Below are 26,635 nucleotides of genomic sequence, written 5' to 3' on the forward strand. Positions count from 1 at the left end.
GTGTGTGTGTGTGTGTGTGTGTGTGTGTGTGTGTGTGTGTGTGTGTGTGTGTGTGTGTGTGTGTGTGTGTGTGTGTGTGTGTGTGTGTGTGTGTGTGTGTGTGTGTGTGTGTGTGTGTGTGTGTGTGTGTGTGTGTGTGTGTGCATGCTTCCGTGCCTACAGGGAAACGTATCTCATGTCACATATCTCATTCCACTTGAACAGAAGTTTGACTCAGGTGTTCCTAGGAGGCTATTTGACATTTAAAGCCCAACCATAAACCCTGGGTAGAGGGGCTCAGTGAATGTGGAATGCATGCAGGTGGGTCAGTGTGTCAGAAGAGACGCTGTAGATGGACAGAGTGCCAGCCAGTCAGTCCAGATACACTCCTACTCTTTTGGAGGAGGGGACACACATGGTATTGCGATTATCATTGTGCCTAGCAAATGTAACTGTCACTATAGCATCCCAGAATCCAAGATATGTTATTGTGTCCAAGCACATAGACATTTAAAGAGTTGTTTCATTTATAGGTCACTGCTATATCAACTGTTTTCCCACTGCACTCTACCTCCCAGTAACAGTGCCCAGTAAGACCCTCTCTACACAGCACCATTGGCCAGTCTTTAAATCTGTCTAGGTGATCAGGATACGGCTACTCATCTTCCACCCATGTCACCTTTCTGTTCTCCTCAGACAGAATGAGCTTTCTGCATGCTGTCATGACGTTGCCCTCTTTGGGTACAGCGAGCACCATCCCCCTCTCTCTGTCTCCTACAACCAGGCTGCTGTGGTCAGAGAGGTCATAAATTCCTGGAGGAGATTATCTCCTCATGGCCACAGTATAGAGAGAGAGTGAGTTTTCATAGAGAGAATAAAGGAATTTCTTCCACCTCACAGAACTTGAGGTCCAAACAACATTTATGTTCTGGAGAAGGTATAAAAGATCGGTGAAGAATCCAGCTACGAACTGGTCCGTTTGGTACAATTTTGTGAAACTCATGGGAGACAATACGGCCACATTACCATAACGCTGCTTATACAATAGCCTCAGATATGAGGCTTACATCTAATTGTTGTATAAGATGAATGAGTGAGGATGATACTGTTTGTGAAATTGTGTAATGTGATTTTGGACTGTTTAATGAAGGAAACTCCAATTCCCTTTGGAGTTTAACTAAATCAGAGGACCGCCCATGAGCACAGTTATGGTCCTGGGACAGGCCCTTTTCTGCTCTTCCGAATAAAACCCCCACCCGTATTTTCTATCACCAGACCAGCTTACCTCAATAACAAGAGGGCCAAGGTTTGAGAGGAGACCATAAACCTAAGGTTTGAGTAGATTCCTGAATCTTTTAAGCATACCACGTGGTTAAACTCTTAGACTATCGATACCGACAGAATAAGAACAAGTCTTTGATATTAATTACTAGTCTGCAGCTAGGAATTCGGTATCATTGAACGCGAAGACCGACAACCGCTGAAACATCTATTCCATAACGACATGAATGAATGTCACTATGAACTATCCATTCTAACCACGACAGAGAGAGAGAGAGGGCGGACAGACTCTCCAACAGAAACAAACTTCTCAATAGAGATCCCGACGACACACTGAGCGTAAATATATATATTGATTGCAATTGTTCCCGAATGAGTGAGCGTTCATGTGCAAAGGATTAGCATTTCAATTGTTATAATTATCACTCTAACAAGCCGCCATACCAGTTTAGTCCACTAGGGCACATCCCCCTATCATTTCTTTGTAAACATCTATTTTGTTTGTTTGTGTGATGCATTTCTGTGAAATACTTAGTTAGTAAATAAATGATTTTAAGACAATTGATGTATGAATGACTCATAGTGAAGACTGGGTTCGTGCAGATAACCAACAATTTACGACGTTTGAAATGAGACTGACGTTAGGTAAATAATAATTAATTAATTCGAAGACTAATTGATCAGATATTAAAATATCTGAAAGTTATATTAGGAAAATTATAACTTTGTAATCTGAATATTTTCCTTGGTGCCACGACTTCCTAGTTAATTACAGTTACATGATTAATCAGTTTAATCGCGTAATAATAATTACAGAGATTTATTTGATAAATAAGTCTTCAGTTTTAATGATGCCAAAGACACGACAATGCTGTGTTTGGGTCCAGTGTGAGCTCACAGGCATCTGATGGTGAAAACAAGACAAAACATATTGTGTTGGGAATACAATTATAATTCAAGTAGGAATAAGTTACAATTCCCACCAAGTGGGTTAACCCTTTCGGCTCAATGTGTAGAGTGATTGGCTTTCACAGCAGCGACCAAGGTTAGCTTCCCTGCCCCGCTGTTTTCTGCATCAGTGTCAGAAGTGGGATGGTGGCTGTGAGGCCATTGGAACACACGGCCAGACGTGTTGGGGGGCTAATGTGGTCAAAGCACGGGGATGTGAGAGGGCAGTATACCGATATGAACCACGTTACAGTTCCTACCAAGTGGGTTAACCCTATTTGAGTGATGATGTGTTGGGTGTTTGCCTTTCACACTAGTGGCCCGGGTTTGCCCCATCATTTGCTATAATATTACAAATCATATTTATGGAATCGAGCAAACCATAGATTATTGCTCTCCAGCTACGTATTGCATCATGAATAATTAGCTGATGTCTGACTGTAGACCGAACTCTGCATTCAGCACTCCTTCATTCTTTTGCTGTAATCAATAATTCCAGAATGTTTATTCCAGGAAGGAACAATCTGGAACTTGAATCAGAATCTTTGTGGTTTCAGATCAATCTCTCAAGTTTCATCTCAATACATTTTAGCTATACACAGTAAGTTATTCCTCAAAGCAGTCATCACTCAACACTGTAGGGAAAAAACAAACCATGATTCAGTATCACACTTACTTACACACGTATGCGCAAACACATACACACCACAGGAGGTTGGTGGCACCTTAATTGGGGAAGACGGGCTCGTGGTAATGGCTGGATCGGAATAGGTGGAATGGTATCAAATCCATCAAACACATGGTTTGATGCCATTCCATTCGCTCCGTTCCAGACATTATTATGAGTTGTGCTTCCCACAGTTGCCTCCACACACATGGTCTACCTGTGTGTAACATGAAAACAGATTGACACAAACCCTCAACATACTTGAGTTTTTCCAGTTTTTCCATCCTCCAGTCCTGCAGAGATCAGCTTTAATCATGAGTCTCCTGGGTGGTTGTAGCTCAGGTCCAGTTCTCTCAGATGGGAGGGATTTGACCTGAGAGCTGAGACCAGAGAAGCACAGCCTTCCTCTGTGACCAGGCAGCCTGACAGCCTGTAGAGAGTGTATCTGTCACGACTCCTACCGAAGGTGGCTCCCCTTCCTGTTGGGGTGGCGCTCGGCGGTCGTCGTCACCGGCCTACTAGCTGCCACTAATCCCTTTTCCCCTTTCTGTTTATTGGTTGCACCTGTTTGTGTTTTAGGCTGATTAGTCGGGCTGCTGTTTGTGGAGGATTGTTTGGTGTACGTGTGTACACGTCTGTGAATTACGGGGTTCCCATTTCTATGGGTTTTGCTGGACTGTTTAAGTCCCCACGTGTTTGGGGCATTTGTTTTGGTGTGCGCCCTGTGTTTCGTGGGGTTGGTTTATGTCCACCGGTTTTTGTGCATTAAAAGGAATAGCACTACCCTGAACTCTCTGCTTCCTGTGCCTGACTTCTCACCCACTACACCCCGGACGTTACAGTATCATGATTTCTACATGTAGCATATCAAATCAAATTAGACTAACAGTGAAATGCTTCCTTACGGGCCCTTCCCAACAATGCAGAGAGAAAAAATTGAGAAATATACAAATGATGACACAAGTAATAAATACACAATGAGTAACGATAACTTGGCTATATACAGGGGGTACCAGTACCGAGTCAATGTGCAGGGGTACGAAGTAATTTAGGTACCTATGTACATATAGGTAGGGATAAAGTGACTAGGCAACAGGATAGATACTAAACAGTAACACCAGTAACACTAAATTATTTTATACACATAGTACTAAGATCGAGAGGGAGTGTGGCAGCTATCTTTTTTTGTGTCAGCTGAACAATCACAATGAACATTTTACAAAAGCAAATGAGTGGTTTATTGTACATTGATTTGAGTTCATACACCTCTTCCTATAACAAACATGACAAGGATGCTGATTCTTTTTGAGGTTGGATTTTTCTATCATTATGTAGATTGGGAGCAGTGAAGCTCAATTCTCATGACCAAATATATTAGGTTTGTATTGCCCTATATAAACACGTTGAACTATACTCATTTGTTTAAAAAATACATGAATACTGACCTTAGTGTCTCCAATTTACAGTGTGGACTCTCCAGTCCAGCAGAGAGCAGCTTTACTCCTGAATCCTGCAGGTTGTTGTCACTCAGGTTCAGCTCTCTCATTTGTGAGGAGTTTGAGCTGAGAGTCGGGGCCAGAAAAGTGCAACAACTCTAAGATTATACCCATTCAGTCTAAATAAAAAGTAGAATGTTCAGTATTTTGTGTACCAAGTTATGTCTGGATGGCCTACCTGTGTAATACAGCTCTCGTACCTTTGTTCAGTAGAACCGTCTCCCTTTCTGAATACATATAGTCAATGGGACATAGACTGGTCACTCTTCATGGACACACAGCTGGGAAAAGGTGAATCTGGTCTTTCCTGCTGGATTGGGCTTCAACTCAGACAGACCTTGAGTCTCTAATTGATGCTGTCTAATGTTGATGTCATATACAACGGAACTGTACATATACAATGTGCTTCTACACCTGAATTGCTTGCTGTTTGGGGTTTTAGGCTGGGTTTCCTTACAGCACTTTGTGACATCAGCTGATGTAAGAAGGGCTTTATCAATACATTTGATTGATTTATTGAACTGTAGGCTACGCTGTACACACAAAAACACACACATACTCGCACACACATGCACACAGGGTTGGGTAAGTTACTTTCTAAATTTGATCAGTTACAGTTACACAACCGTTCAAAAGGTTGTTGTCACTTAGAAAGGTCCTTGTTTTTGAAAGAAAAGCAACTTTTCCCCCATAAAAATAACATCAAATTGATCAGAAATACAGTGTAGACATTGTTAATGTTGTAAATGACTATTGTAGCTGGAAACGGCAGATTTTTTATGGAATATCTACATAGGCGCACAGAGGCCCATTATCAGCAACCATCACTTCTGTGTTCTAATGGCACGTTGTGTTAGCTAATCCAAGTTTATCATTTTAAAAGGCTAATTGATCATTAGAAAACCCTTTTTGCAATTATGTTAGCACAGCTGAAAACTGTTGTCCTAATTAAAGAAGCAATACAACTGTCCTTCTTTAGACTAGTTGAGTATCTGGAGCATCAGCATTTGTGGGTTCGATTACAGGCTCAAAATGGCCAGAAACAAAGGACTTTCTTCTGAAAGTCGTCAGTCTATTCTTGTTCTGAGAAATTGCGGCTATTCCATGCCAGAAATTGCCAAGAAACTGAAGATCTCGTACAACCCTGTGTACTACTCCCTTCACAGAACAGCGCAAACTAGCTCTAACCAGAATAGAAAGAGGAGTGGGAGGCCCCGGTGCACAACTGAGCAAAACAAGGGCATTTCTAAGTGACCCCAAACTTTTGAACGGTAGTGTACCTGTCCAAAATTGTAATCAGTAATGGAACTTTTGGATTACCCAAACTCAGTAACTCAATCTGATTACTTTTGGATTACTTTCTCCTTGAGAGGCATTAGAAGAAGACAAAAAGGATCCATCAAACGCGTTTGGTGTGTCAACATAGTAGTCTCAGACTTGTGGTCAGACTCACTCAAATTTAAACTTGCACCTTTTTTCAATCCCGAATTGAATGACATTAAGAAAACAGAAAAGTGACATAATGTATTTTTCCGCAATCATCCTTTCTGAATTTAAAAGTAATCCAAGAAGTGATCATCATTTTTCAAAAGTATCTGTAATCTGATTACAACATTTTAGCTGTTCTTTTTGGAAATCAGATTACATGTAATCAGTTACTCCCCAAACCTGAACGTTAATGAATTTCACATGGGCATATTTTACATAAAATACAGCCCTCATACCTTTGTTCATTAGAACCGTCTCCCTTTCTGAATACGTCTGGTCATCCCATAGACTGGTCACTCTTCATGGACACAGCTGGGAACAGGTGAGTCTGGTTTCCTGCTGCATTGGGCTTCAACACCACAGAGACCTTCAGTCTCTAATGCATGCTGTCTAATGATAATGTACAAGCTCACATACATTTTGGCTGTACAAAACAGTGTACAAAAACACACGCACGCTTGGAAACGCACACACACTCTTTCTCTTTCTTTCTCTCTCCCTTTCCTCCCACCTTTTAGCTTTTGTGTTGGTTTCATGTTCCCCAGAGAGATTAATTTTAGAGACAGTGCCCCTGTTCTCTCTCTCTCTCTCCTCAGCGACACTTATTGAACCTATAACCAAAGACATCCAGCATTTTACAGTCGAATAAAACAATACAGAAGGTCTTATGATGGTCATAAAACACAACATTTGAAGGAAAATACAATGAAGCACAATACAATCATCAACATGGGGATCATTTGGGAATATGGAATGCCTTTTCTATGACATTTATATTTACATTTCTAATTCGTTTTTTTTGTTGCAGTTTCTGTGATTCTTGTTCTCTTCTCATGTTTGTCAATTATTTATATCTCGGATCCAAGGTCAATGATAAAGTGTCACACCCTGATCTGTTTCACCTGTCTTTGTACTTGTCTTGACCCCCCACCTGGTGTCTCATATCTCCCTTCATTATCCCCTGTGTATTTATACCTGCGTTTCCTGTTTGTCTGTTGCGAGTTCGTCTTGTCCTGTCAAGTCCTATCAGCGTCTTCCCGTGTTTCCTGTGCTCTAGTTTTTCCTAGTCTTCCCAGAACTGACTTTATCCGCCTCCTGTGTATGCATCTGTGTCTTAGCCTGAGCCTGATAATAAAGACTGTTGCCTTCTCAATGTTGAATCAATAAACTTGGTCACAGTCTAGTGAAACAAATGTTCACGTTTGCATAAGCACCTGTTTTACCCTTTAATAGTATTATTTTACTAGAATAATTACTGTAGCCTATAATATTATTTGTTGGTTGTGCTCTATCTAGGTAGAGATTGTGATAATTGCGCTAGATAAAGTCTTATCTCTATTATGCGGATAGCTCTGCTTCCTTTGTTAATTTACTAGAATCAGACAATACATTTAATATGTTTTCATCATTAGTTGGGTCCTTACCTTGATGTGGCCTGGAATCATAACATCTCCAGATCAACTCACTGAAGTTTTTCCATTTCTATTCTTGAAGATGCTTGAGAAATGTTGTTTGTGCACCTCTTAATTAAATTGCATGCACTTTACCTTCTAAGTGGGGCCACCTACAACTGACCTTTGGATACCAAATACCAGAAATAAATGACTGCAGGGAATGTTCTGGGTGTACAATAATATTGTAATGATAAGGAAAACATATCTTTTAAACTACTAACCCAACTTTAAAGTGTGCAGACTGACTCAAATGACATTGCTTGGGAAAGTATTTTTGTGTTAAGTATTTAAAAAATACAGTGCTGGTGAAGGCACTGAAGTGGAAACATGTTTTTAACCTATCCTCTCACTTCCAGGTCAGTGATTATCTCAAGGAAGGATGCATTTAAAGGTAGGCCTACTGATAGGACTACCATAGATAGGACTTATGCCTAGTTTAACTACATGTCAGAATAAGAGTCAGATGCTGGAGAAACTCAACCAGGTCAGAGTGAGGGGGTATCTATCTCAACCATTTTGCCTTTACTTAACATTGACATTGAATATGTTGAAAACTTCCATCACAGTCTTCCCAGAATAGAGTTACATCCACTTGTCATTTTGAAACATTATTGTTCACAGGAGTTTGTTCACACCTCTTGAAATGTTTTGTTGTTGAAAGAGTTTGGAGACTTCTAATATTAGAATGGTTGTGATGGTAGTTTAGGCTAGTCTCTAATATTGGGTTGCAGCTGGTGCAATCTAATGTCAATTTTAGGGGATCTATATAGCAAGCCTTTATTGAAAAATTATTTAGGCTATTTGTTTTGGTGGAAATTTTGTTTTCTTCCCCTAGCAACAGGCAAAATGTATAACAGTCCCTAAAACAAGTCAAGTTCAGCTGCTTTCGTAATCCTCCTGTGGACACCGGGAAGGAAGGATGCCCGAAGACGTCATGACTGCAGGACTCTGCTTCCATTGATAGGCCTATTACTGGAGGAGGAGAAAGTTTCGAGGAATCACTGGATTGAAGGTGGTTATAGGACTGCGGCCGACCTGCTGAGGTAGAGGTGGGAGGCTGGAAAACATACTCGATAAAGTGATCAAATCACTGCTGCAGCATAGACATTCGTTTGAAACGCTGCTCCTTTTGGCGCGAGTGCGTCTTCTGATTTTCTTCAAGTAAGTGGGTCTTTTGTATGCATGTTATAGTTATATTTACATTTAAATTAAATAACGATCGTGAATAGCCTATACGCGCATTATAATCGTCAACATGATGTTTGATCAGGCTATATGGTTGTTCTGAATAGCAGTAACTTCGACTAAAGGTATGCTAATTGAAGGAAATTATGTTCCATTATTCCCGTAGCTAGTGTATTTAATATTTATAGTTAACTAGTTAGCTGCAATATTTAAAGCAATCAAGCTCCTTGTTTTACTGCTGCTGAAGTGATTGCAGTTTTTGAATCTGAATTCAGAGCCACATTGTAGTTGCACACAGATTCACCATGGAGTGGAGTTTAGTTTTCTAGGTCAGGGAAAGATTGAAAGCCAGTCAGAAATGTTGAAAAAGTGCAGACAAATCCCTTTTAACATCTTTCGATATAAGAAACGTCCTGGTTATATATAATATGAAGGGGAAATAATGATATTCGTGAGTATTAAGGGTGATTATTTTTAACTTTTCCCCCACCCCTAAGTTTTGTCATCACCATGACATTGACAGGAAAAGTTGCCCCTGGCTGGGGCTTACAAGGTGCAGGGCTGTCCCCTCTCCCCCCTCAAAGACCACTCACCGTTGACACTCTCATGGCCTGGCTGAAAAGAGAGATAAAACAAAAATTCCCTTTATCTGGTTCCACAGCCCTGAGGGGTAGTATGAGCTCTGGCTTAGCCAGAGATGAAAAGATAGGAGCATGCAGAACATAGCATGAGCCCACATGTGAAAAGCATTAGGCCCACAAAGTTGAGTACCTGTCTGGGGCATGCCATTCCTTCAGCCAAGCAACAGGAGAAACCTCTATCTGCGCTGCTGACGACCTTAACACAAACCTCTCTCAGTAAATGGTGAAGCAACACAGTTACATCAGCATAATAATTAGGGAGCAATCGGTTTTTGGGGTCTAAAATGTTTGAGCTGGATGGTGACGTCTTCCCATCCATCTAGCCATCAATCCAATCATCTCTCTCGCTCTCTCTCTCTGAAACTGAAATATCTCCTTGCTCACCGCAAGATAAATCTGTTTTGTTACCACCATACCCAATCCTCAGTCCACCCTGGAATTGTGGTGAGGTCTAGGTTGTTGGAGAAGCCCGTGAGGCTGAATGTCTGCCAGATAGCCAGTCTCTAATGACAGCTTGATGACTGACAACTGAGGATAATGTCAAAACATAAGACTCTTATTTCTGGCTGATGAAATGTAACAAACATGCTGACCATGTGACTCAAAGTAACGGCAGCCTTCCTCCTCTTCGTCTGAAGAGGTGTAGCAGGGATCGGACCAAGACGAAGCGTATTCCGTGTTCAACATATTTAATGACAGACGAAAACGTGAACACTTACAAAACTACAAAATAACAAACGTGGCTTACCGATACAGTCCTTTCTGGTGCAGACAAAACACAGAGACAGGAAACAACCACCCACACAATCCCAACACAAAACAAGCCACCTATATATGATTCCCATTCAGAGACAACACAAACCATCTGCCTCTGATTGAGAACCATATTAGGCCAAACATAGAAACGGACAAACTAGACACACAACATAGAATGCCCACCCAGCTCACGTCCTGACCAACACTAAAACAAGCACAACACACAAGAACTATGGTCAGAACATGACACACAAGCTGTAGTTGGTCCATTGAATAAGCTTTCGTTTTCTGTTGGTATCAGATATTCAATCGGTTCAGAGGTCCCTCAATCGTTAAAACATGTAAAAAGAAAAAAACACTTTTCATACATGAATATCCCTTCACACTCAACTTTGAATTCAAATATGATTCCATTCATTTCAGCAACTCATAGCACAATACAGTCTTCAAGTTGCCTAAATACATTACCTTGCTTATTTCAGTCATTCATTGGTCATTCTGGTCCGTGTCTCCCTCCTCCAGTTTACACACAGTGCGGTGAGTTCCCTGCCCTTTCCGAACCATGCCGTCTCGGTGCCCTCTCCTGTGTCACCTAGCCATGCTACTCTGTGTGTGGGCACTATGCCAGGCCCAGTCAGACACCGAGCTTCCCCCTGGCACCCCCATCATCCAGCTGCGTCTGGCAGGGGACAAACGCAAGCACTACGAGGGCCGGGTGGAGGTCTACTACAATGGCGAGTGGGGTACGGTGTGCGACGACGACTTCTCTATCCATGCGGCCAACATATTGTGCAGAGAGCTGGGCTACGTGGAGGCCGTGTCCTGGTCCCCGTCCTCCAAGTACGGCAAGGGAGAAGGTAAGGAACACAGAGGAGTAGGGGCTTAAAGGGATAGTTCAGTAACATGTTGTAATTGGAAATCCACTTTGACCATTAAGACTTAATTAAAGGGATAGTTCAGTGAAATATATGAAAAAATATATTTGTTTCCTTTGAGAATCAATGACAGACTGCAACAAGGATTGGGTCCAGCATATTGTAGCATGGAGTGGTCCAATATTTGGAATTAGAATGATCATCATTCTTGTAACGTATTCCAGAGCGACTTTTTCTATTACCCAGGTAAATTAGAAAGATGAGATATAGTATGCCCCTCTTTGCAGGGACTATGATTAGGATTAACGAGGATATGTCTCAATGGGAACACATGAGTCTTTGACGATGGGAGGTTGGTTTAATAACATCTTTCATCTGGCTTTTATAGAGAGCAGCCAGAGATCCATACATCTCAATACTGTTCCATTTGCAACCTTCAATCAGATTTATGGAGTTGGGAAAGTCATTAGACACACGACAATACTAGAGATATTCTTACAAGACAAGGGGGATGATGAGATTATGTCTATGTGTCTGGCTTAGTGTTTCCATTTTCCAGTCATTTTCCCCACACAAAGTTTGATTGGTGTGTATCAGCTAGCTAGACTTCAATGGGTAAAACAGTGGTTTTTGAGGGATTACGATCCCAGACAGCGGAAACGTGCTGCATTAGTTACGGGATTTTCATGGAACATATGACTCTGTTTTGAGCTGCTGAGATAGAAGTCATATAATGTTCACTGCATGTGCAGCCCAAAGGGTTTCTTGATCTTGAACTATGTAGACTGGAGAGTTGGGAAAGCTGGGAAAGCTAGGCTTTTGTCGCAGCCGGTATAGGTAACATAGGAATAGGTGTGAATATCTGCCCAACAGAGCAATTTCTTTTTGCAATCACAAATTCTTTTTATAATCACAAAAGGCTGAGTTATCAAAATGTTATCTGCTGGGTGTTTCCTGCCAGGAAAGGATGTATAGATATTATTTACTAGGCAAGTCAGTTAAGAACAAATTCTTATTTACAATGACAGCCAACAGTGGGTTAACTGCCTTGTTCAGGGGCAGAATTACCTTGTCAGCTTGGGGATTTGATCCAGCAACCTTCCGGTTACTGGCCCAACACTCTAACCACTAGGCTACCTGCAGCCCCTGAAGTCTTGTTGTAAGTATTAGCTAAGAAGTAACATTTATTGTTGTGGCTCATATTCAGCTTCTCCAGTGTCTGGGTTATAGACTAATTACAGAAAGAGCCTGAGGCCTATTCTGTATTTCCATGATCACTGTGCTATGTTTGGTTTCCCTCATCCCACACCACTGATTCAGACTGTTCTGGAACACATAGTTGGAGAGCAGACTGACTGATGATCCCCACCATGTAGTTGGATTGGATTCCAACAATGTAATGTGGTTGTGAAGGTCTGTTGTGATTGATTAGACCATTTAGATTAGTCTAAAGAGCCATACACTTTTTTTTGACAAGTGATGGCAACATAAATTCTGTAACACATATCTTGCATGAAATGGTCAAATTTGATCAGTCTAACCTAAGTGAAAAGGTGAGTTGTCATGAACTGTCATGATATAAGTTAAAGGTCCAACGCAAATGTTTTTATCTCAATATCAAATAATTTTGGGGTAACAATTAAGTACCTTCCTGTGATTGTTTTCAAATAAAATGGTCAAAAGAAACAAAAATATATTTTTAGCCAAGAGCAATTTCTCAAGCAAGAATTTTGCTAGGACTGTCTGGGAGTGGTCTAAGTAGGCAGTGAACTGTCTGGGAGTGTAGGGAGTAGGGAGCCAATAACTAGCTGTTATTGGCAGTAACGTTTGGAATCTCTTTCTTATTGGGCTATTAACAAAATTTCAGGCTGGCTTTTCAAACAGCTCTTACACTTTAACGGCATTATCATATTTTTTTTTTACAATTTTACAGTATTATTTCAACCTAATAGTATGAAAATATATATAAAACACAGGAAAATCACATTTTTGATTGCACTGGGCTTTTTAAAATCTTTAAAAATGGATTTGAGCAATCTCATGCCCACTTTATTAAGGTCCTGGACCCAGATTCAAATCAAATCAAATTAAATGAACAGTCTATTTCTTTGGTGACTGGAGTCTTTGATCATTTTTTGTACCTTCCTCTGACACCGCCTAGTATATAGGTCCTGGATGGAAGGAAGCTTGGCCCCAGAGATGTACTGGGCCGTACGCACTACCCTCTGTAGCACCTTACGGTTGGATGCCGAGCAGTTGCCATAACAGGCGGTGATGCAACCGGGCAGGATGCTCTCGATGGTGCAGCTGTAGATCTTTTTGAGGATCTGGGGACCCAGTTGCATATACACTGCTGCCATCTTGTGGCCAAAATGTATATTGCACCTGGGCTGGAGTAATACATTATGGCCTTTCTCCTGCTACAGGAAGTTAGATTTGAGTATGTCGTTTCAGGCGAAAATTGAAATAAAAGGGACGGCTCCTTAAGGTTTTAATGAGGTTTTAATGATGGTGTTAGAGTCGTGCTTGGCCATGCAGTCGTGGTTGAACAAGGAGTACAGGAGCGGACTAAGCACGCACCCCTGAGGGGCCCCCGTGTTGAGGATCAGCGTGGCAGATGTGTTGTTGCCTACCCTTACAACCTGGGGGTGTCCCGTCAGGAAGTCCAGGGTCCAGTTGCAGAGGGAGGTGTTTAGTCCCATGGTCCTTAGCTTAGTGATGAGCTTTGTGGGCACTGTGGTGTTGAACGCTGAGCTGTAGTCAATGAACAGCATTCTCACATAGGTGTTCCTTTTGTCCAGGTGGGAAAGGGCAGTGTGGAGTGCGATTGAGATTGCTTCATCTGTGGATATTTTGGGGTGTTATGCAAGTTGGAGTGGGTTTAGGGTTTCCGGGATGATGGTGAGTGCTATGGGTCGGTAGTCATTTAGGCAGGTTACCTTCGCTTTCTTAGGAACAGGGACTATGGTGGTCTGCTTGAAACATGTAGGTGTTACAGACTTGGTCAAGGAGAGGTTGAAAATGGTCCACGCATGCTCTGAGTACATGTCCTGGTTATCCATCTGGCCCCGCAGCCTTGTGAATGTTGACCTGTTTAAAGGTCTTGCTCACATCGGGTACGGAGAGTGTGATCACACAGTCTTCCCGGAACAGCTGATGCTCTCGTGCATGCTTCACTGTTTCTTCCCCCGAAGCGAGCATAAAATGCATTTAGCTCGTCTGGTAGGCTCGCGTCACTGGGCAGCTCGCGGCTGGGTTTCCCTTTGTATTCCGTAATAGTTTGCAAGCCCTGCCACATCCGACGAGCGTCAGAGCCAGTGTAGTAGGATTCAAACTTTGTCCTGTATTGACGCTTTGCCTGTTTGATAGGTTGTCTGAGGGCAGAGCGGGATTTCTTATAGGCGTCTGGATTACTGTCCCACTCCTCCTGTACTCCCAGCTCTAACCTTTAGCTCGATGCAGATGTTGCCTGTAATCCATGGCTTCTGTTTGGGATATGTACGTACCTTCACTGTGGGGACGATTTCATCGATGCATTTATTTATGAAGCCGGTGACTGAGGTAGTATACTCCTCAATGCCATTGGATGAATCCCGGAACATATTCCAGTCTGTGTACCTTGGCATCCGCGTCATATGACCACTTCTGTATTGAGCGAGTCACTGGTACTTCCTGCTTTAGTTTTTGCTTGTAAGCATGAATCAGGAGGATAGAATTATGGTCAGATTTGCCAAATGGAGGGCGAGGGAGAGCTTTGTAAGCGTCTCTGTGTGTGGAGTAAAGGTGGTCTAGAGATTTTTGCCCTCTGGTGCACATGTGACATGCTGGTAAAACTAATTTAAGTTTGCCTGCATTAAAGTCCCCGGCCACAAGAAGCGCCGCTTCTGGATGATAATTTTCTTGTTTGCTTATGGCCTTATACAGCTCGTTGAGTGCGGTCTTAGTGCCAGCATCGGTTTGTGGTGGTAAATAGACGGCTACGAAAAATATAGATGAAAACTCTCTTGGTAGATAGTGTGGTCTGCAGTTTATCATAAAAATGTTTTAACCTTTATTTAACTAGGCAAGTCAGTTAAGAACAAATTGGTATTTACAAGACAGCCTACCCTGGCCAAACCCAGATGATGCGGGGCCAATTGTGCGCTGTCCTATGTGACTCCCGATCACGGCCGGTTGTGATACAGCCCAGGATCGAACCCGAGTCTATAGTTACGCTTAGACCGCTGCGCCACTCAGTCCCCCACTCAGTCATGATGTACTCTACCTCAGGCGACCGATACCTCAAAAACCTCATTAACGGCAGGTAGCCTAGTGGTTAGCGTGTTGTACTAGTAACCAAAAGGTTACAAGATCAAGTCCCCAAGCTGACAAGGATAAAATAAAAAATCTGTAATTCTGCCCCTGAACAAGGCTGTCATTGAAAATAATACTTTTCTTAACTTCTCTAGGGTAGGTGAGACGCTAACGTCCCACCAGGCCAGCATCCGGTGAAACTGCAGAGAGCTAACATTTTAAATACACCATTCGTTGTATTAAACATTCTTGTAAATACATGTATCTTACATCATTTAAAAGATGAACGTCTTATTAATCCAGCCGCTGTGTCAGATTTCAAAAAGGTTTACTGCAAAAGCAAACATGCGATTTTCTGAGGACGGCGCCCCACACACACAAGTATTACTAGCATTTTCCAACCAAGCATTAGCGTCACGAAAGTCAGAAATAACAATAAAATAAATCGCTTACCATTGAAGATCTTCCTCTGGTGGCAATGCCAAGTGTCCTAACTACACATTGAATGTTCGTTTTGTTTGATAAAATACATTTTTATAGCCTAACACGAAACATTTGTAAACCGGTTGCGTCGTGATTTCCGTCTCATTCAACTTTGGACGAAGCGTTCGTGGTAATTACACACACTAAACAAACGTTTATCCAGTCATGTTTGGTTTCATTGCAATCCTCTGGTTGTTACTAACACAACCATACATGATGGCTCTTTTCCCGGGACGTATTGACCGAAACAAACCGATTTGAAGACACCAATCAATGACCTCATTGCGCACCAATGGTAGGACCGGTCTATCGTTGATTGACTGTATTTTGGCCCATTGACCACTGATCATCTTGAAATCTAGCTTGGACGATAGCCAATGAGCTGAGGTAAACGGCAATATGTAATGGTTATACGTTTGAAGACCAGCCTTTGTTGTAAACTCTGGCGTAAAAGAGGTTCATTCGCCATTGCAAATCCTACTTGACAGAGCCACGAGTGTTACGCATAGCAGTACATATTCAATAGCATTTTCAACAAGTTTATATATTTAAATTATGGCGAATAAATCAGGAAAAGCTAAAACAAAGTCTAGGTATACAGATTTAACCCAAATTATAGAGGAAATTGATAGAGACAGCCCCCCATCTCACAGCTAGCCTTCAGGGAGCTGCTCATCCAGGAGCTTGCTAGCTACAGCAAGTCCACTGCAGCACCTTCTGCTCCGTCAACCAGTGGTATTCACTTGCCCAGATTCATCTCTGCAGGCATGAATGTGCCTCAGAGCAAAAGGGCACAGTGGTAAGGCGACGTTGTGCCCTTTGTCACAGGAAATGCCCCATCACCTGCACCACCTGTTCAGTAAGCCTCTGCTTTGCAGCAGAAAGAGACTGCTATGGGCCATGGCACCAGGACTGAGGGCTGAGGGTCTTCACAATATTTATCTATTTATTTATTTATAAAATATACAATATTGTAAATAGAAAATGTGTAAATAGTTACCCTTGTTATTTGTTTGTTTATTATTATTATTATTATTATTATTTATTTTTTTCATATATATATATATTAATTTTTTTGGGGTGTGTTAGAATAGCATTTATGTATTTTGTATATAGTTATTTCCTTCAAAATGTATCACTGTACCAATTCGGCCACTTGGGTACATTTGGGTACATTTGTGTGGGACACCTGGGTGACTTCATGCTCAATGTCATGTAGCTCGCTCATTTTGGAGGTTATCTGTCTAAAACTTTGCTCAGCTATTGTTGCCATCTTATGTTCTTCATTCAAATCATCCACAGCATCCTATCTGTATGTTTGGCTGTTCTTTGTAATTTGAAAGATGATACAGCAACAATAAAAAACAGAAAACGTATGTTTATTTCCTTGTATTTTCTTCTACCAGATCTATTGTGTTATATTCTCCTACATTCAATTCACATTTCCACAAAATTCAGAGTGTTTCCTTTCAAATGATACCAAGAATATGCAAATCCTTGCTTCTGGGCCTGAGCTACAGGCAGTTAGATTAGGGTATGTCTTTAGGCGGAAATTGAGAAGAAGGGGGGGTACCCCAAAGAAGTTAACTGAATGGCCTAGTTAAATAAAACATTTAAAAATTAACAGCGCCAGCTGTTATTGACAAATAGACACACCACCCCTCGTCTTACCAGACGTAGCTGTTCTGTCCTGCCGATGCACAGAAAACCCAGCCAACTGAATCTTATCCGTATCGACTCGGTGAAACAAGGTATTACTGTTTTACTGTCATGTTGGTAAGATAGTCTCGAGTGGAGATTGTTCAGTTTATTTTCCAGTGATTGCACGTTGGCCAATAGAATGGATGGTAGAGGCGGGTTACCCACTCGCGGATTAATTCTCACAAGGCACCCCGATTTCCACCCCCTGTATTTCCGTCTTTTCTTCACGCGAATGGCGGGGATTTGGGCCTGGTCTCGGAGAAGCAGTAAATCCTTTGCGTCGGACTCATTAAAGAAAAAATCTTTGTCCAGTTCGAGGTAAGTAATCGCTGTTCAGATATCCTGAAGCTCTTTTCGGTTATAAGAGACGGTAGCAGCAACATTATGTACACAATAAGTTACAAGCAATGCGAAAAAACACACAAAATAGCTCAGTTGGTTAGGAGCCTGTAAAACTGTTATGCTGGTGAATGAGGACCCAAAAGCGACTTAATAGAAACAGAGTCTTTAATCCAGTCTTAAACAAACAATGATAAAATCCAAAACAGGAAACTGAAATCCTCTCGTCAGTAGAGAGGAACGACTGGAGACGCGACCACAGACTGCAGGTCGCTTCAGGAAGGCACAGGCCGTAGCTGACATAGACACCTGCTCACACGCAGCATCTGAAGAAGGCAAAAACACGACAGGGCGGAACAAGGACACAGAACAGCAAACATCAAACAAGAATCCGACAAGGACAGAAGCGGAAAACAGAGGGAGAATAGGGACTCTAATCAGAGGGCAAAATAGGGGACAGGTGTGAAAGAGTAAATGAGGTAGTTAGGAGAATGAGAAACAGCTGGGAGCAGGAACGGAACGATAGAGAGAGAGAGCGAGAGAGGGAGAGAGGGAGGGGGAGAGAGAGGGATAGAAAAAGGGAAAGAACCTAATAAGACCAGCAGAGGGAAGCACAGGGACAAGACATGATGATCAAAGACAAAACATGACAGTACCCCCCCACTCACCGAGCGCCTCCTGGCGCACTCGAGGAGGAACCCTGGCGGCAACGAAGGAAATCATCAATCAACGAACGGTCCAGCACGTCCCGAGATGGAACCCAACTCCTCTCCTCAGGACCGTAACCCTCCCAATCCACTAAGTACTGGTGACCACGTCCCCGAGAACGCATGTCCATGATCTTCCGTACCTTGTAAATAGGTGCGCCCTCGACAAGGACGGGGGGGGGGGAGGGAAGACGAACGGGGGCGCGAAGAAAAGGCTTGACACAGGAGACATGGAAGACAGGGTGGACGCGACGAAGATGTCGCGGAAGAAGCAGTCGCACAGCGACAGGATTGACGACCTGAGAGACACGGAACGGACCAATGAAGCGCGGAGTCAACTTGCGAGAAGCTGTCGTAAGGGGAAGGTTACGAGTGGAAAGCCACACTCTCTGACCGCGACAATACCTAGGACTCTTAATCCTACGTTTATTGGCGGCTCTCACAGTCTGCGCCCTGTAACGGCAAAGTGCAGACCTGACCCTCCTCCAGGTGCGCTCACAACGTTGGACAAAAGCCTGAGCGGAGGGAACGCTGGACTCGGCGAGCTGGGACGAGAACAGAGGAGGCTGGTACCCAAGACTACTCTGAAACGGAGATAGCCCGGTAGCAGACGAAGGAAGCGAGTTGTGAGCGTATTCTGCCCAGGGGAGCTGTTCTGCCCAAGACGCAGGGTTTCGAAAAGAAAGGCTGCGTAATATGCGACCAATCGACTGATTGGCCCTTTCTGCTTGACCGTTAGACTGGGGATGAAACCCGGAAGAGAGACTGACGGAAGCACCAATCAAACGACAGAACTCCCTCCAAAACTGTGACGTGAATTGCGGGCCTCTGTCTGAAACGGCGTCTAACGGGAGACCATGAATTCTGAACACATTCTCAATGATGATTTGTGCCGTCTCCTTAGCGGAAGGAAGCTTAGCGAGGGGAATGAAATGTGCCGCCTTAGAGAACCTATCGATAACCGTAAGAATCACAGTCTTCCCCGCAGACGAAGGCAGACCGGTAATAAAGTCTAAGGCGATGTGAGACCATGGTCGAGAAGGAATGGGAAGCGGTCTGAGACGACCGGCAGGAGGAGAGTTACCTGACTTAGTCTGCGCGCAATCCGAACAAGCAGCCACGAAACGGCGCGTGTCACGCTCCTGAGTAGGCCACCAAAACCGCTGGCGAATAGAAGCAAGCGTACCCCGAACGCCGGGGTGGCCAGCTAACTTGGCAGAGTGAGCCCACTGAAGAACAGCCAGACGAGTAGAGACAGGAACGAACAGAAGGTTACTAGGACAAGCGCGCGGCGACGCAGTGTGAGTGAGTGCTTGCTTTACCTGTCTCTCAATTCCCCAGACAGTCAACCCGACAACACGCCCTTCAGGGAGAATCCCCTCGGGGTCGGTAGAAGCCACAGAAGAACTAAAGAGACGGGATAAGGCATCAGGCTTGGTGTTCTTATTTCCCGGGCGATAGGAAATCACGAACTCGAAACGAGCGAAAAACAACGCCCAACGAGCTTGACGTGCATTAAGTCGTTTGGCAGAACGGATGTACTCAAGGTTCTTATGGTCAGTCCAAACGACAAAAGGGACGGTCGCCCCCTCCAACCACTGTCGCCATTCGCCTATGGCTAAGCGGATGGCGAGCAGTTCGCGGTTACCCACATCATAGTTGCGTTCCGATGGCGACAGGCAATGAGAAAAGTAAGCGCAAGGATGGACCTTATCGTCAGAATGAAAGCGCTGGGACAGAATGGCTCCCACGCCCACCTCTGAAGCGTCAACCTCGACAATGAATTGTTTAGTGACGTCAGGAGTAACAAGGATAGGAGCGGATGTAAAACGCTTCTTGAGGAGATCAAAAGCTCCCTGGGCGGAACCGGACCACTTAAAGCAAGTCTTGACAGAAGTCAGAGCTGTGAGAGGGGCAGCCACTTGACCGAAATTACGAATGAAACGCCGATAGAAATTAGCGAAACCGAGAAAGCGCTGCAACTCGACACGTGACTTAGGAACGGGCCAATCGCTGACAGCCTGGACCTTAGCGGGATCCATCTGAATGCCTTCAGCGGAAATAACAGAACCGAGAAATGTGACAGAGGAGACATGAAAGGCGCACTTCTCAGCCTTCACGTAGAGACAATTCTCTAAAAGGCGCTGGAGCACACGTCGAACGTGCTGAACATGAATCTCGAGTGACGGTGAAAAAAATCAGGATATCGTCAAGGTAAACGAAAACAAAGATGTTCAGCATGTCTCTCAGTACATCATTAACTAATGCCTGAAAGACAGCTGGAGCATTAGCGAGACCGAACGGCAGAACCCGGTATTCAAAATGCCCTAACGGAGTGTTAAACGCCGTTTTCCACTCGTCCCCCTCTCTGATGCGCACGAGATGGTAAGCGTTACGAAGGTCCAACTTAGTAAAGAACCTGGCTCCCTGCAGAATCTCGAAGGCTGACGACATAAGGGGAAGCGGATAACGATTCTTAACCGTTATGTCATTCAGCCCTCGATAATCCACGCAGGGGCGCAGAGTACCGTCCTTCTTCTTAACAAAAAAAACCCCCGCTCCGGCGGGAGAGGAAGAAGGCACCACGGTACCGGCGTCGAGAGAAACAGACAGATAATCCTCGAGAGCCTTACGTTCGGGAGCCGACAGAGAGTATAGTCTACCCCGAGGGGGAGTGGTCCCCGGAAGGAGATCAATACAACAATCATACGACCGGTGAGGAGGAAGAGAGTTGGCTCTGGACCGACTGAAGACCGTGCGCAGATCATGATATTCCTCCGGCACTCCTGTCAAAGCACCAGGTTCCTCCTGAGTAGAGGGGACAGAAGAAACAGGAGGGATAGCAGACATTAAACACTTCACATGACAAGAAACGTTCCAGGATAGGATAGAATTACTAGACCAATTAATAGAAGGATTATGACATACTAGCCAGGGATGACCCAAAACAACAGGTGTAAAAGGTGAACGAAAAATCAAAAAGGAAATGGTCTCACTGTGGTTACCAGATACTGTGAGGGTTAAAGGTAGTGTCTCACATCTGATACTGGGGAGAAGACTACCATCTAAGGCGAACATGGGCGTGGGCTTCCCCAACTGTCTGAGAGGAATGTCATGTTTCCGAGCCCATGCTTCGTCCATAAAACAACCCTCAGCCCCAGAGTCTATCAAGGCACTGCAGGAAGCAGCCGAACCAGTCCAGCGTAGATGGACCGACAAGGTAGTACAGGATCTTGATGGAGAGACCTGAGTAGTAGCGCTCACCAGTAGCCCTCCGCTTACTGATGAGCTCTGGCTTTTACTGGACATGACATGACAAAATGTCCAGCAGAACCGCAATAGAGGCAAAGGCGGTTGGTGATTCTCCGTTCCCTCTCCTTAGTCGAGATGCGAATACCTCCCAGCTGCATGGGCTCAGTCTCTGAGCCGGTGGGAGGAGATGGTTGAGATGCGGAGAGGGGAAACACCGTTAACGCGAGCTCTCTTCCACGAGCTCGGTGACGAAGATCTACCCGTCGTTCTATGCGGATGGCGAGTGCAATCAAAGAGTCCACGCTGGAAGGAACCTCCCGGGAGAGAATCTCATCCTTAACCTCAGCGTGGAGTCCCTCCAGAAAACGAGCGAGCAACGCCGGCTCGTTCCAGTCACTGGATGCAGCAAGAGTGCGAAACTCTATAGAGTAATCCGTTATGGATCGATCACCTTGACATAGGGAAGCCAGGGCCCTGGAAGCCTCCTTCCCAAAAACTGAACGATCAAAAACCCGTATCATCTCCTCTTTAAAGTTCTGATAAACGTTAGAACACTCAGCCCTTGCCTCCCAGATAGCTGTGCCCCACTCCCGAGCCCGACCAGTAAGGAGTGATATGACGTAAGCGATCCGAGCTCTCTCTCTTGAGTATGTGTTGGGCTGGAGAGAGAACACAATATCACACTGGGTGAGAAAGGAGCGACACTCAGTGGGCTGCCCAGAGTAACAAGGTGGGTTATTAACCCTAGGTTCCGGAGACTCGGAAGACCAGGAAGTAGCTGGTGGCACGAGACGAAGACTCTGAAACTGTCCTGAGAGATCGGAGACCTGAGCGGCCAGGGTCTCAACGGCATGACGAGCAGCAGACAATTCCTGCTCGTGTCTGCCGAGCATTGCTCCCTGGATCTCGACGGCAGTGTTGCGAAAATCCGTAGTCGCTGGGTCCATTCTTGGTCGGATTCTTCTGTTATGCTGGTGAATGAGGACCCAAAAGCGACTTAATAGAAACAGAGTCTTTAATCCAGTCTTAAACAAACAATGATAAAATCCAAAACAGGAAACTGAAATCCTCTCGTCAGTAGAGAGGAACGACTGGAGACGCGACCACAGACTGCAGGTCGCTTCAGGAAGGCACAGGCCGTAGCTGACATAGACACCTGCTCACACGCAGCATCTGAAGAAGGCAAAAACACGACAGGGCGGAACAAGGACACAGAACAGCAAACATCAAACAAGAATCTGACAAGGACAGAAGCGGAAAACAGAGGGAGAAATAGGGACTCTAATCAGAGGGCAAAATAGGGGACAGGTGTGAAAGAGTAAATGAGGTAGTTAGGAGAATGAGAAACAGCTGGGAGCAGGAACGGAACGATAGAGAGAGAGAGCGAGAGAGGGAGAGAGGGAGGGGGAGAGAGAGGGATAGAAAAAGGGAAAGAACCTAATAAGACCAGCAGAGGGAAGCACAGGGACAAGACATGATGATCAAAGACAAAACATGACAAAAACGGCAGCCATGCCCTTCTGGCGCCATTATTCAGTCTAGATTATGCCTAGTCCTGGATTTTCAATGGAGAAAATACAGTATATTGAAAGTATGTTTTAGTCCACAATGAGACTGGCCCAAAGTGTTACCCAAAGGTGTTGTCTGTTGAAGCTTAAAATTGATATAGGGTGTTGGTGAGGGTTCCCTTAAATTAATGTGTGGTCATTAGAGGTGTCTCCATCCCTCATTGTTCATAGGTCGGATCTGGCTGGACAATGTCCACTGTTCAGGGCGGGAGAGAACACTGGCCCAGTGTAAGTCCAATGGCTTCGGAGTGTCCGACTGCAAACACTCTGAGGACGTGGGAGTGGTGTGTAACCAGAGACGCATCCCCGGCTTCAAGTTCATCAGTAGCTTCACCAACAGTGTGGAGGTAAGCCTAAAACATAAACACACATGTTAGCACATAGAAATACAGACACACACACTTATGTACACACGGCTGCATGGCCACACAAACACACATACACACAACACACACACACCATACATGATTGCTTCTTTGCTTTTGTTGGATGCTGTTACGGTGCAATTTCACAGAAATGCAAGACAGATGTGGAGCAATAGCTGAGAATATGTGTTTAACGTTTGAAAGGAGTTAGGGGGAAAGAATTCTGGATTTCAGGGATCTAGTGTTGAAATGTCTTACGGTAAACCCTTTCGTCAAACCCAGTTTCCATGCTCCTACCTGTTGGAGACAGGAAGGGAAGTGGAAGGGTAGAGCAGGGAGGGAGGTGCAAGGGTAGGGAGGTAGGAAGGTGGAAGGGTAAGGAAGGGGTGAGTGGGAAGTGTAGGGAGGGCGGAAGGTGGAAGGGTACACTCTTAAAGGTGCTATCTAGAACCAATAAAGGTACTTATGCTGTTCCAATAAGGTAACCCTTTGAAGAACCCTTTTGGGTTCCATGCAGAACACTTTCTACAGAGGGTTCTACATGGGACCCAAAAGAGTTCTACCTGGAACCAAAAAGGGTTCAACCTGGAACCAAAAAGGTTCTCCTATCGGGACAGCTGAAGAACTGTTTTGTTACCGTTTTTTCGAGAGTGTAGGGAGGAAGGGAGGTAGGAGGAAGGGAGGTAGACAGGTAGAGAGGAAGGGAGGTAGACAGGTAGAGAGGAAGGGAGGTAGACAGGTAGAGAGGAAGGGAGGTAGAAGGGTAGAGAGGAAGGGAGGTAGGAGGGTAGAAAGGAAGGGAGGAAGGGAGGTAGGAGGAAGGGAGGTAGACAGGTAGAGAGGAAGGGAGGAAGGGAGGTAGGAGGAAGGGAGGTAGAAGGGTAGAAAGGAAGGGAGGAAGGGAGGTAGGAGGAAGGGAGGTAGACAGGTAGAGAGGAAGGGAGGAAGGGAGGTAGGAGGAAGGGAGGTAGACAGGTAGAGAGGAAGGGAGGTAGAAGGGTAGAAAGGAAGGGAGGTAGAAGGGTAGAGAGGAAGGGAGGTAAACAGGTAGAGAGGAAGGGAGGTAGAAGGGTAGAGAGGAAGGGAGGTAAACAGGTAGAGAGGAAGGGAGGTAGAAGGGTAGAGAGGAAGGGAGGTAAACAGGTAGAGAGGAAGGGAGGTAGAAGGGTAGAAAGGAAGGGAGGTAGAAGGGTAGAGAGGAAGGGAGGTAAACAGGTAGAGAGGAAGGGAGGTAGAAGGGTAGAGAGGAAGGGAGGTAAACAGGTAGAGAGGAAGGGAGGTAGAAGGGTAGAAAGGAAGGGAGGTAGAAGGGTTGAGAGGAAGGGAGGTAGAATGGTTGAGAGGAAGGGAGGTAGAAGGGTAGACAGGACAGGAGGTAGAAGGGTAGAAAGAAATGGAGGTTTTTATTTTGTATTTCCCCTTTATTTAACCAGGTAGGCCAGTTGAGAACAAGTTCACATTTACAACTGCGACCTGGCCAAGATAAAGCAAAGCAGTGCAACAAAAACAACAACACAGTTACACATAAACAAACGTACAGTCAATAACACAACAGAAAGATCTACGTACAGTGTGTGCAAATGTAGAAGAGCAGGGAGGTAGGCAATAAATAGGCCATAGAGGCAAAATAATTACAATTTAGCATTAACACTGGAGTGATAGGTTGTGCAGATGATGATGTGCAAGTAGAGATACTGGGGTGCAAAAGAGCAAGAAGATAAATAACAATATGGGGATGAAGTAGTTGGTTGTGCTATTTACAGATTGGCTAAGTACAGGTACAGTGATCTGTAAGCTGCTCTGACAGCTGATGCTTAAAGTTAGAGAGGGAGATATAAGTCTCCAGCTTCAGTGATTTTTGCAATTCGTTCCAGTCATTGGCAGCAGAGAACTGGAAGGAAAGGCGGAAGTGTTGGCTTTGGGTGTGACCAGTGAAATATACCTGCTGGAGCGCGTGCTATGGGTGAGCTGAGATAAGGCGGCACTTTACCTAGCAAAGACTTATAAATGACCTGGAGTCAGTGGGTTTGGCAACAAATCTGATGTTACTGTGATAGACTACATCCAGTTTGCTGAGTAGAGTGTTGGAGGCTATTTTGTAAATTACATTGCCGAAGTCAAGGATCGATAGGATAGTCAGTTTTACGAGGGTATGTTTGGCAGCATGAGTGAAGGAGGCCGATTCTGGATTTAATTTTGGATTGAAGATGCGTAATGTCAGTCTGGAAGGAGAGTTTACAGTCTAACCAGACACCTAGGTATTTGTAGTTGTTCACATATTCTAAGTCAGAACCGTCCAGAGTAGTGATGCTAGTTGGGCGGGCGGGTGCGGGCAGCAATCGATTGAAGAGCATGCATTTAGTTTTACTAGCATTTAAAAGCAGTTAGAGGCCACAGAAGGAGAGTTGTATGGCATTGAAGCTCGTTTGGAGGTTTGTTAACACAGTGTCCAAAGAAGGGTCAGATGTATACATAATGGTGTCGTCTGCGTAGAGGTGGATCAGAGAATCACCAGCAGCAAGAGCGACATCATTGATATATACAGAGAAAAGAGTCGGCCCAGGAATTGAACCCTGTGGCACCCCCATAGAGACTGCCAGAGGTCCGGACAACAGGCCCTCCGATTTGACACGCTGAACTCTATCAGAGAAGTAGTAGTTGGTGAACCAGGCGAGGCAGACATTTGAGAAACCAAGGCTGTTGAGTCTGCCGATGAGAATGCTGTGATTGACAGAGTCGAAAGCCTTGGCCAGGTCGATGAAGACGGCTGCACAGTACTGTCTTTTATCGATGGCGGTTGTGATATTGTTTAGGACCTTGAGCGTGGCTAAGGTGCACACATGACCAGCTTGGAAACCAGATTGCATAGTGGAAAAGGTACGGTGGGATTCGAAATGGTCGGTGATCTGATTGTTAACTTGGCTTTCAAAGACTTTGGAAAGACAGGGCAGGATGGATATAGGTTTATAACAGTTTTGGTCTCGAGTGTCTCCCCCTTTGAAGAGGGTGATGACCGCGACAGCTTTCCAATCTTTGGGGATCTCAGACGATACGAAAGAGAGGTTGAACAGGCTAGTAAAAGGGGTTGCAACAATTTCGGTGGATAATTTTAAAAAGAGAGCGTCCAGATTGTCTATCCCAGCTGATTTGTAGTTAG

The 26,635-nt window shown here is 44.4% G+C and overlaps 1 protein-coding gene and 1 pseudogene across 1 annotated transcript in view; one reads left to right on the plus strand and one right to left on the minus strand.

Annotated features, from left to right (window-relative positions):
* Positions 1-634: 634 nt before the first annotated feature.
* On the minus strand, positions 635-6,814 carry LOC139535288 (ribonuclease inhibitor-like; annotated as a pseudogene).
* Positions 6,815-8,232: 1,418 nt separating this feature from the next.
* LOC139535985 (lysyl oxidase homolog 2A-like) overlaps positions 8,233-26,635 on the plus strand; it is a 76,771-nt gene continuing 58,368 nt past the window's right edge. Inside the window, exons 1-3 of the mRNA XM_071336025.1 lie at positions 8,233-8,474; positions 10,418-10,752; positions 23,285-23,460. Coding sequence (XP_071192126.1) covers positions 10,458-10,752; positions 23,285-23,460 — 471 coding nt within the window. The 5' untranslated portion in view covers positions 8,233-8,474; positions 10,418-10,457. The remainder of the gene's footprint in view (positions 8,475-10,417; positions 10,753-23,284; positions 23,461-26,635) is intronic.

This window comes from Salvelinus alpinus, chromosome 12 (genome assembly GCF_045679555.1).
Source record: "Salvelinus alpinus chromosome 12, SLU_Salpinus.1, whole genome shotgun sequence".
Taxonomy (NCBI): Eukaryota; Metazoa; Chordata; class Actinopteri; order Salmoniformes; family Salmonidae; genus Salvelinus; species Salvelinus alpinus.